Genomic DNA, 12,295 nt, shown 5'->3' with positions numbered 1-12,295 from the left:
AACTTAACATTGTGAATGTTAAATATATTTTTAACATTCATCATATGAATTTAGATTCATATTGCAAATTTCAAAGATTTACATTGTCAATTTGACGAAATTTTTTTTATCGAATTTGATATCATTAGAAAAATGATAAAAAGTTATGAATTTCTGTATTTTTAGTTTTTTTTTTTTTTTGATAAAAAATATGTTCTAAATATTGAAAAAAAGATTGGTTCCTTGGATAATTATGGTTCTTTATTGAACCTCATCATATATATATATATATATATATATATATATATATATATATATATATATACTAGAAAAGTTTGAGGCTCGTGCTAAGCATGACCCTTGAGTAGTGTTTCGGAATATCATTGAAAAACTACCGTGCTTAACATGGCCCATGGAGATTTGTTTAATTTGTTTTTTTTAAATGCTATATGACACATTATTGGCGTTGGGCATTCAAGTATAAGATAAATAGCATAAAACAACACGTACTTTACTATACAATGATTTTACATGTGTTACAAATAATTCAGAATTAATTGCACCTAAAAAGCTGATCAGCAGCATCTTCCATCTTGTTGAGCTAAATATAAAAAAAATATTCAACAATTGAGATAAATTAGGAATATCGTTTTATTAAGTAACATTGCATGCATCAAGAAGTTCATAGAATAAAAAGATAATTAGAACTATTGATGTGAGCATCCTAGGTGATTGCATCCCATTATTTCCTGTAATCAGAAAGATATTGAAAACAAGCAGCACAATTACCAACAAAAAAACTCCAGGATTCAAATTTTCAAATAACAAAAAAAATCAAGAAATAGTTTTGAAACGTACTTTCATACTAATTGTATATATAAATAAGAAAGAAAATGTATGATTACATACACAGTGATGTGAGCGGATGAAGATGCGGCACAAAGGGTATTGGTGTCCAACCAGCAACTCTACACTGCACCGTTTTGCCCTTCAAAAGCTCCAATCCATTCCAGTCCACCGTCTCCTACTTCTAAGCATTGGAATAGAATCTGAAAAGGAAATCTATGTTGTTTAGTGAAATATATGATGGATTGCTCAGTAAATTAATATTGTTACAAAATTCTTGTTAGTATTTCAAATTATGATTTCGTTTTATCTTTGCACTTCATATTTGCATTTTTGTTGAGTAGTCTCAACTTGATCAGCATCTTTAGGTTTTACGAATGACAAAAACCACAAGAATCAGCATTGGACCTTATCTACATTTGTTTCATCAAAATGAAAGCAATCATAATTATTTTTGTGGTTGGGTTAAGGTGAAGAAATCACATAGTTATTTTTGTAACAATGCTTCAATTTTAGGAAGTCCCAAACAAGTTTGCCTAGAATAAATTGGTTTTCTGCTGGACTTAATTCTTTTTATCATGATTTGAGTTTGATCTAAAAAAACATATATAAAATTTCTTTTAATTAAAACAATGTACGAACTCATAACACGTATCAACTTAACTTTACTAATTGAAAAAACCAATTAAAATATGGTCACCATGGATTATAAATGGGCTCTTGGTATATATGGGAGCACAAAAAAAAAGATAACTAAAATAAAAGAAGATATTAAAATTGTACAATTTTGTATAATGACAATTAAACTGTGTATACCTAAAAGAAACTTGTAAAAGTATAGCTCCATTCAATGTCTATTGTGTTACTGCACAAAGAAAAAAAATATTTTATACCTATAAATCACAATCATAATCTTCTAAATTTGTTTTATAGTTACTTGTCCTACTTCAAGGTCAAATGCATTTGAAATGAATGTGACACCGACACCAACAACAACAAAAGAATATTCTCACATAAACTGGTCACCTTCATGATTTCTATGAATATCTTGGAATGATTTCTGTGAAAAAATGTAGTAATTTAACACCAACAACTATTATATTTATCACAAATAAATGAGAAGCTATTAGAAACGAATTTTTTTTACCATAACTCAATAGAAGGATCTTTTCCTTTCCAACTCATTTCCTTCCACTGCTTAAAATTTCAACATGGAGCTATTCTTTAGGAGATGCAGTTTTCCTTAATGTCATAAATGTATTCTAAAGCAATAATCAAAACCGAAAAATATGAGACCAAACCTGCATTGTTTCATTAGTTTTTTGTTCATGGATACTTGTTCTGGACCTAAAATATCATATATAGGTAAAATCTAATCTGTTTCAGCCTCTCTAAGCAATCCTCCTGTCGTTTTCAAATTAAAAAGTATCATATTCAAACATCTATAACACATGTAATGGTTGTTGCTATGATGATTTAAAGCCATGACTACATCAAACATAGACTTTGGGCCATTGATAAAAAAATGTAAAAGAAAATCAGTCATTTATTTTCTTGTCATTTAATAGTTAATGTTCAAAAGATGAAACTCCTCTTGTGCATTTCATCAAACACGTTATTAGCATAATCAAATTCTTATTTAAGAAGACATATTCCAAATCTTCCTAATGTATATGTATACCCCATAAAGAACTAATTGTCTTAAACTAACCCGTGGTTCCAAATTTTGATTACACACATCTATTAGACACAATCTGACAAAAACTTACTCAGTAAAATTCAATCAATCCAAAAAGAGAGATTCTGATTACACACATCTATTAGACACAATCCGACAAAAACTTACTAAAAATCAATCAATCCAAAACGAGAAATAGAATCTCAATCCATGAATTAATTAGATAACCAATTCATCAAAATAGAAGGAAAGAAGTAGAGATGTTTTAGAAAAAAGTAGTGATATTTATGAATTACCTTTCAACAGGATGGATGCATACCTGAGAATTAGCAAAAATGTTCGATTCAGTTTTTGGTGCACCAACAGAAAAGAAATTTGATCAATAAAAAGAAAGAAGCAATTGTAGTCACAAAACTACATAGAGAATCATGGCGAGGGGTCATCTATGGTGGTGTATTGGGAAAGGCGATCAGTGAAAACCTAATTGTCCCGAAGAATCATGTTTGGTGGAAGAAGGCAGTGGCGGTAATAGACGCATCACTCGGTCGATTGTTTGGGGAGGAATATGGAGTTGCGCTTAGAGGAAAAGGGTAGTCGATGAATCGTTAGGGCTATTTAATACTTTATGTGGAGGATCCGAGATGTTATATGCGAAGTTAAAAACACCGGTTGTGGTAAGTTACGTCGTTACGAAGACAGGATACGTGTCGTGAAACAAACTCTGTAGATTTGATTTTGTCGTAAGGAGATAAAAAGGGTTTTTATATATAGTAATGATATATATATATATATATATATATATATATATATATATATATATATATATATATATATAGAGAGAGAGAGAGAGAGAGAGAGAGAGAGATAAAGAAAGAGAAAAAAATAAAGAGAGATTAGGAAGTTCCGTTGAGATTAAAAATAAAATAAATATCTTGATATTCAACTTCAACCATATATCTCACATATGTCGCTCTAACCCCCGGCACGACAGTCTTGTTATAATCATAAATGATTATATAGTGTCGTCCGTTCCTTTCTCCTCCGCCACCATCATTACCACCACCTCTGACACCAACTAACCCACCTCTGTTACTTATACCACTACTACCTTTGTCACCGTCACATCTTCTATCACCAATTGTCATATTATTTATGATTACTCAGTTTGTCAACAGACATATATGTATAATCATTTATGATTAGGCATATACGTATAAACATGCATAATCATATATGATTATTCCTCTCTATCATATAGTCATCTATGATTAGGCATACCCTACTGATGTCAGTACGTTGGAGGGTTAGAGCGGCAAATGAGAAATATGTGGCTGAGATTGAATCTCAAGATCTTTATCTTTTTTTTTTAATCTCATATGAACCGTCTCATATATATATATATATATATATATATATATATATATATATATATATATATATATATATATATATATATATATATATACATACTAGTAGGGTACCCGCGCGATGCTTCGGGTGTTGGTCGGGATATGGAGAATAAATTTTTCCGAAGATTAATTTGTTTCGGTCGATTAGTTTCATTTTTAGATCATGACATATATGATATTTATGTTTCCCGAACATGTGAATAAATTGTATAACCAACCTGTAGGAAGTTGGTTCAAAGTATAGATCTAAATATATACAAAATTAAAGATTATAATAGACCAAACTTTAAAGAGATGTAAGTTGATCAACAACACCATTGATATTTATAACAGCAAACATTGGTCTGACTTAAGCTTTTCCATGCTTCTTGAGGTTTGATCTTCTACAATTGGAATAGCTATGGAGCTCCTGTATAAGTTTTTTGAGTTCTCCCATAACAAGTGAAAATAGGAAAAGGGCAATATTGTCCAACAAGAGGAAAGCCAACAAACTTGTGTGTAGAGTAAGTAACCTAAAACCAAGCAGAACATCATACTTAGATTACACTATAACATCTTTTACCATTTATAACATGCATTAAGCAATGAAGCAACGTTGGAAGTAACCATTCCCATTCGAGTGTAAATGGTCTAAATTTACGATTAACAACCGAACCATGAAGCTAGTTGGAGGGACTACCAATGGAAGGAACATTCCTTAAACCACAATCAAATATATTTTCCTTTTACCAACATCCAAAAATTGAATCAATCATAACTCTAGCCACATAAGTCATATGTTATATCATTTGCATGAAGAAATCATCATCAAAACTCAAAATACAATATAAATGTGAGTCCTATGATAATACCTTAAGAGATAGGATGATGAGTAAATATATAATGATGGAACAATTAAAGACCAGTGCAATTGTGGCATTAGAACTTATAAGAAGCAGCTCCTGTTACAGGATCATCATAAAGTAATTATAAACAAGTTTAACGTATATAACATGAAACTAAATAAACCTATTTCAGAATGAAAACAGGGACACACATGAAGTCTCTGATTGTAGACACGATTGGGCTCTTATTTTGTCAAGGTAAGCTGTTTGGATAATTGATCCCATGTTCAAGCTCATAATCCATTTTGCTTCCTTGTTCGTCATCATCTGTAGCTAAGGAACAATTGATTAGCACATGGGTTCACACACATACACAGATAGTTAGAGGGGGAGAGAAAGATTTGTGTATATAAAAAGGATGAGTATGAATTCCATTTCCCTTCAATTGTATTTGACAGAAACAAGTCAATCAACCATTCAAATTTGGACATATAAATCAGGAACGTAAGTTATTTGAACTAAAAATCCATTTCCCTTCAATTGTATTTGACAGAATCAAGTCCCTTCAACTGTATTTGAATTATTCGTGTATATAAAAAGGATGAGTATGAATTGTATACCTGCATTCTCAAACCGGTCCAAAGCACCAAATTCGGTGCAACACCTCTCCATTTCTTTGACTACCCTTCCCCTGCATTTTCAAAATCCAAGAATATATACAGACTAAAATATACATAAAACGATTACCATAGATGAAAAGGCTTACATGTTTCTCCTTACGATGTCGATACTGGAGATAAAAAGATTAGAGTTATAGAGTGGGAGAGATGGTAAACGGTGGTCTAATGAAGTTGATGAAATAAAAAAAATAGGAGCAAATAAAAGTGCTTATTACCTCATATCTAAAACAAGTAACATGTTTTATGGTGATGGTCAAGTTTATGGTGAAGCAGGGTGGTGAAGAAGCAACAACATCGTCGATGAGGAAGGGTGGTGGTGGCTTTTGGAAATTTAAAAAAAATGGTGTAATGATAAAATTAGGGAAAATAGAAGTATATTTCCCATCTTTTACTTCTGCAACTTGTATTGGTATGCTATTTTCCATAAAGATCATAGATCCATAGTCAAGATAGTTAAGAGCTCCTGAAGTTATGTATGTAACATATGGTTGACCCACTGAAATTTCTGAATGTATTAAAAAGACATGTATCATCAAACTTTAGGTAACAGGATATCAGTAAATTTGTATATCTAACATAATCAAAAGGAAAATAATTATTACCATCATGATTACAAAACACTTGAAACTGGTCCATTGCTTGTTCATGTTGGTTGTGCAAGATCCAAACACACAATATATAAGCAATAATCAAATTTCTAGTTAATATGACATATTTCAACACTTATTTTACATTAATAAAAAAAACTATAAACAAAAATCAATGCTTTTTAATATCTTGTAATGATTATTAAACACAAGTTACATGATTTAACTTACTTTTGCAACTGTAAGACCAATTGGGCATTAACGATGTGGTGATCTTGTAGCAAATAGCTGCTTTTTCACCTTTAAATATTGGTACTCTTACCTAAAACATTTGAGGTGGATGTAGATTTTAAAATGATAATAATAATTGAGTGAATTAGAACAAGACATACACATTACACACCTTTGCTTTCTGAAAAGGACAAAAATACCCTTTACTGAAATCAACTTCGCTCCAAGTTAATTTATTCCATTTAATCTAATCCCCAACATCTCAAACCAAACATAATATTTATGTGTCCAGCAAATAAAACAAAACCTGTCACCTTTAAAAAAATCCAAACAACAAACAAAGACCAAAATACCCTTGCTTAAATTTTTTTGTATTGGAATAGCTAAGCCCCTTTAATAAACCCCTTATCTCTACTCCTTTTTCCTTTTTTTTTATTCCAATAAAACCAACCTTGAAGCGTAAAACCATAAAAAGCCTTGAAACTTTTAACAACAAAAATTGGACCATTATACCCTTTAGACTTGTTATTACAGCTGAACATCCCAATAATTACAACATTATTTGCACTCCTAATAATTACAACATCATGTGAATGATACAAGTTTTGATCCAGAATGGTCAGGTTGTAACAAAAGCTTAATGTTATGATTTATGAGTTTAAGTCTCAATGAAATAATTTGCTTTAGACACAAAATTAGGTGAAGTCACAACATTTATGAGCTTCATCCATGTTATTGAAACAAAATGCACAAACTTCATTAAAAATGGAGGATCAAATTGTAATACCTCATCATATGAAACTATGATGAAACTACTATTCTTTGTGCCTTCAATAATATGTTCCCTGGATTCATGCCTGCAAAAGCTCAAATATTTTCATGAGAACAGAACCTTCACTAATGGGATTTGATCTTTGTTTAATAAAAAATTTAAAAGGTCAATGGTTTAATAAAATGAAATAATGTTACAGGAGAATATTAAGAAAAAAATGAAAATACTTTACCATAATTTTATCAAAGCAATGAGATAATCGCCCATCACACCCACACATCCAACTTCCCATAAATATTAAAAAATATTAGAGACATGCGGCTATAAAAAAATCTCCAATTTCCTATAAAGATTACTTAGTTTCATAAATAGAAAAAAAAAATGAGTAGGATGATATATTAAACAAAACAAGATATGAAAGCCTTGTGTTGTAACAGAGTGAAATTTTCCACTGTCATAAGCTAAGCATCACATAATCATATGAATCAAACCAATAAATTATACGAGAAGCTTATTAAGAAGCATAATCCAACTTTTACCTATCCGAGCTTATATAACAAACCATCTCTAACATGCATGATGTGAACTTCCACTTGCAAACTTATACTTCATTACAGAACCCAAATATGTTTCTTGTAGTGAATACCAAAGCTCGAGAATTACATAAACTTAGGATGTCAATCTAATTCATTAATGTGATGTCAAACTCCACCTTTCTCTCCATCTGCTCCATGTATGTCTTCCAACTGAATCAAAATGCCCTAAAACTAAAACATCAAATTAATCAATAAGGTAAGCCAAAAAAATGCAAAATACTTTGAGTGCATAAAACATATTTCTTTCAAAAAAGGGATTCATAGGAAGAAAAATAGTTGTTGTGTGAGAAACCTCAAGATCTCAGAAAACATTCTAGGTGTTACAAGTGCTAATGACAAAACTTATATATATATATATATATATATATATATATATATATATATATATATATATATATATATATATATTCTTGACTTCATTGGGGTGTTTCTACAAACACCTTATAGGCACATGGATAGAATTCGATAGCTACAGTAAACAAAGAAAAAAAAATTGATATAGAGGATAGAAGATGTTACGGGTTCAAGTTCAGATTGAGAATATGAATCTAAAATATAAAAATAACATCATAAATCACGTCGACGAAAAAAAAAACCCTAACAAACCTCTTCACATATGGAAACAAAACAAAGTCATCCATGGAATAAAAAAAGGCCTCTTCTTGCCCAAACAGGTTATGGTTTTGGTGATGGAGAAGATGTCATTCAAGATCCCAAAAAATCAATAAGTGGAGAATAGTCTGGCATAATGGCATGGCATAAGGCATTAAGGGAGATAGGGATGAACAGGAATTTCAATTTACCAGTTATCATGGGATAATATTGCAGGGAATTCAAATGAGGAGGCCAGGTAAAAATCCTAGACAAAAAAATTACTCACGGGCCACGGCGTCAAGAAGTTGGTGGTAACAGAGGGTTGTCGGATACTGTAGAGAGCAAAGAGGGAGACGGAAGAGATGTTGTTTGGCGGCAATTGGTAGTGTGTAGAGGAAATTAGGGTTTTCAACATCCTCCGAGTTAATAGCGTATACAGTTGTAAATTGTAAGCTTAATACATTATGTTAAAATAGTTGTATCTCTTAATTTTCAAGAAGTGGGCAATATCCTTAATAATATAGTAACGATAACGATATATATATATATATATATATATATATATATATATATATATATATATATATATATATATACACACACACACACACTTCGTGAGGTCAGTCCAGTGGAATAAATCACGACTGAGTTGACTAAGTCTGTAGCGAGTTATTGAATCGGACCTAGTGGACTCTCACGACGTGACTAAGGACTGGTCACGACGTGAGACCCGATATTAAGGTTTTGTGTGATGGATTTGACTTGGTTGACTTTTCACTTTTCCCATGTTTTTACTAAGTTTGGGTATTTTGAAATGTAGTCTGAGTGGTGGTCACTGTTTTATGTAAAGGTGATCGGTAGAGTCAGTTTTTCAAAGTAGCATGTTGTTGCATCTTTTTCGTCGATTCATGATGTAACACTCAAATCCAGGTATTCCATTGTTTAACCTCAAAGTATTTCATTTTTGGGAAAAAAAGGACCTTCTGAACGTTGGCCCTATCTATGCATACGCTTAGCGTACGTGTGTGCATGCAGGGAGTGGGTGAGGCTCGTACGCTGACGTACGAGCATGTACGTGGGGCGTACGTAGCCAATGCCCAAACCCAAATTTCTTGGCTGGGACACTATTTAAGCACACTTATATCATTAGGACTAAACCCTAATCAGCTTTCATAACATCCTTTCGTCCTAAAACCCTAATTTTGCAAGAGAGTGTGATTTTTGTGTCTTAAAGTGTTCTTGGTGGCCATTCTACTGGGTTTTCAATAAGAAGGGAGTGGTGTTCAAGCCTTGAACAGGTGAAGAACTTGAGGATCCTGCATCTAGAGTATCTTGGGAAGCTTTGAAGGTAAAAAACTTTCTCCTTGCTTATCCTTGTTGTTTATGTTGGATAAGGTGTCTAAGTCCATAACTATTTCTGGTATGTACTTGACCCGACCCGGCATGGTCCATTTGGGTTGCATGGCACCATGCAATTGGATAGACTAAATGAGAGAAATAACGCTTGGAGATTATTAATATATTATAAGTTCTAATATATTAATAATATTATTTGATTAGTTTGATCAAGAATTAATTTAGAATTAATTAAGTGATCAAAAGATAACTAATTAAATATATGGGTTGATTAAGTAAATCATCCATATCTTGTATAGTGGGCTAAAAGGCTCCATGGATCATCAAGTTGGGTTCCACCCATAGGATGCTCCATGGATGCTCCATGGGAGTTACAAACCCATGGGTCATGGAAATGAAGAGTCATGACACATTAGGGTTTAACCCTAGATGTGTCAACACTATATAAGTAACATGATCTCCTCCCAAATCGGCTACACTAAGTAATAGAGGGCTTGGCCGATTTTTGAAGAGTGTGTATTCTCTCATAAGTTCTTCCAAGAGCATTAGGTGTTGTGTGAAGCATTTGAGGCATCACACTTGGGGTGCTAGGCTCACAAGGTTTCAAGGAACACAAGCAACAACAAGGTAAGTTATTCTATCTATACTTTATGTTAAAATTGTTCCCCATGTATGCTAGATAGGAATATAACCTTGGAAATCAACTTTGCATGACAAATTAGACAAACATAGATCCAAGGTTATTAGGGTTGCATGTACACTTAGGAAGTGTTAGAATGCTCAAAAACCCATCAGTGGTATCAGAGCCTAGGCTTGTTTGTTCTTATTTGTGCTTAAAAGTTGAAAACAGAATCGAAAATTTGCTGTCTGCGAATGGACTCGTCGAGTCTATTGGGGGGACTCGTCGAGTCCATGTGTATCTTCAACCAACTCGGCGAGTCATGTTCATGCACTCGACGAGTAGGGTCGAATGAGTGCAGAATTTCGATTCAGTTGCTGGAAAATGAATTAGAAACATTACCCTAAACTGTTTTAGTAAATGTAAACTTGTTTTTGGTGGTGTAATGTCTTGCTAATTCATTTACAACAACTAGTTATCAAAAATTACAAAGTTTTATGTAATTTTTTGATTGTGTTCATATTCATGTTCTTGTTCTTATGATGTTTTAGATGATCATAGGAATTATTTGTAACCTATTTGGTAGTTTAATTCTTGATCATAATGTGTTTTAATGGAGTCCATAACTTGTCCTCAAGTTATGGAAAACCAAGAGTCACACTTGAATTAAAACCATTAAAACAAACACAAGAGTTAGAAAAATGAAGAGTCTTCATTTTATTACTCTATTAAACTCATAAGTTACAAGAAATGAAAAGTTTTGAAAGTTACAAAACTTGCCCTCAAGTTTTGGAACAAATAAAGTTAAGTTAAAACTTTAGTTCCAACCCCTAGAATTTTAAAAGTTAAAATTCAACCCTTATACTTATATTATGATTATTTAATAATTATATATATGTATAAGAACAAAGTCGTCTTACCGCTAGTACGCCTCATTCACGAAGCCGGTCTATAAGGTGGGTATAAGGTTGTTGCCTATAAAATGGTGACTTAATGGGTGTCTACTCTCACCCACCGCTTGCTTGACTGGTGGAGGGTCGTTAGCCGAACGGGTAAGACAAGGACTTATAAATTCTCATTCAAAGTATGATGAATATAATAAAGTAACTAAATGTTTATTAAATTCCCAATCTTAGTTACTTTAGGAAAAATGTGAATAAGGTGCTAATCCATGAAATTACACTTTACACTTTGTCTGAGTCGTTGGTGGAGCGTGTGTGGTTAACCGGCACACTAACTTGGACTTAACAAGGTAGGTAAAGGGTGACTTAAGGTTTATTATAGTATCGGTGGAGCGTGTGTGGTTTACCGGCACATCGATTGAGTGATAAACTTTAAGGGTACCAAGTGATTTGCATGGTTACTTCACACCTCGTTTTGTGATCCTCGGCATCCCAGTCACAAAACCTGGAGGGCACTCCCGAGATTGAAACATGCCTTTGAAAAGTTCATTGGATCTCAAAGAATCTAGGAATTTCTAAAACCAATAAAAACTAAATATTTAATGTTTCGGTTTTCGTGGTGGAAATTGGTGAATCGTCATTCACCTACCTTTCAAATATGGTATAGCTTAGATTACGGCATACCTCTTCTAAGTTATATTATATTGTGATTGGATCCTAGCCTTAATATTACATTTGGGTGTTTTATTAAGGACTCTCTTAAATCTAAACTAAACTTGTTCTTCTTTTTCAGATGTCTTCAACTAATGCTTCTGGCTCGAATCCTAATGGCTCCTTTACTCTTATGAGTCTATGTGGGAAAGTCACCTTTGATGGATCCAACTTCAACAAATGGATCAGAAACATCAGGATGATTACCCGCTACGAGGACAAAGAATATGTCCTTGACAAGGAGCTTAAGGAAATTGACGAGTCCACTGCAACTCCCCAGGAGATCGCTGCCTTTCATACTCATGAGAGAGATGCAACCAAGGTGGCTTGCATCATGTTAGCCACCATGACAGCTGAACTCCAAAAGTCTTATGAAGACTTCTACCCTTATGAAATGCACCAAGATTTGATGGAAAGATACCATCAAAGTGCACGACAAGAGAGGTACGAAGTCATCTGCTCCATGATAACAACCATGATGAAGGACGGAGAGTCCGTCACGAGCCACATG

The 12,295-nt window shown here is 32.9% G+C and overlaps 1 protein-coding gene across 19 annotated transcripts; it reads right to left on the bottom strand.

The window, feature by feature from the left end:
- Positions 1–4,015: 4,015 nt before the first annotated feature.
- LOC145047212 (uncharacterized) lies at positions 4,016–8,623 on the bottom strand. 19 transcript variants are annotated; one of them, XR_013682148.1, is made up of 9 exons: positions 8,406–8,623; positions 7,239–7,773; positions 7,022–7,091; positions 6,407–6,548; positions 6,019–6,325; positions 5,357–5,921; positions 4,949–5,063; positions 4,764–4,853; positions 4,016–4,424 (listed from the first exon to the last, which is right to left on the bottom strand). XR_013682148.1 is itself a non-coding variant. In XM_078995455.1 (9 exons), exons 3-6 carry the CDS (start codon positions 6,050–6,052, stop codon positions 5,365–5,367), a joined length of 411 nt encoding a protein of 136 aa, XP_078851581.1. In that variant the 5' UTR covers positions 6,053–6,325; positions 6,407–7,773; positions 8,406–8,623; the 3' UTR covers positions 4,016–4,424; positions 4,764–4,853; positions 4,949–5,069; positions 5,357–5,364. The 19 variants fall into 19 exon arrangements, 2 of the variants coding, with proteins under 2 accessions (XP_078851581.1, XP_078851579.1); XR_013682150.1 differs by having other exon boundaries at positions 7,546–7,773; XR_013682154.1 differs by having other exon boundaries at positions 7,022–7,079; positions 7,546–7,773.
- Positions 8,624–12,295: the final 3,672 nt, after the last annotated feature.

Source organism: Lactuca saligna, chromosome 5, assembly GCF_052625555.1.
Source record: "Lactuca saligna cultivar CGN05327 chromosome 5, ASM5262555v1, whole genome shotgun sequence".
NCBI lineage: Eukaryota > Viridiplantae > Streptophyta > Magnoliopsida > Asterales > Asteraceae > Lactuca > Lactuca saligna.
The sequence above is the reverse complement of the archived record's forward strand: the minus strand, read 5'-3'. Positions and strand labels throughout refer to the sequence as shown.

Coding starts and splice junctions, on each gene's coding strand:
- LOC145047212 (XM_078995455.1), bottom strand. CDS start 6,052: ATGGACCAGTTTCAAGTGTTTTGTAATCATGATG. Junction 5,922..6,018: donor AGTGTTTTGTAATCATGATG/GTAATAATTATT, acceptor TAATACATTCAG/AAATTTCAGTGGGTCAACCA. Junction 5,428..5,502: donor GACATCGTAAGGAGAAACAT/GTAAGCCTTTTC, acceptor TTGAAAATGCAG/GGGAAGGGTAGTCAAAGAAA.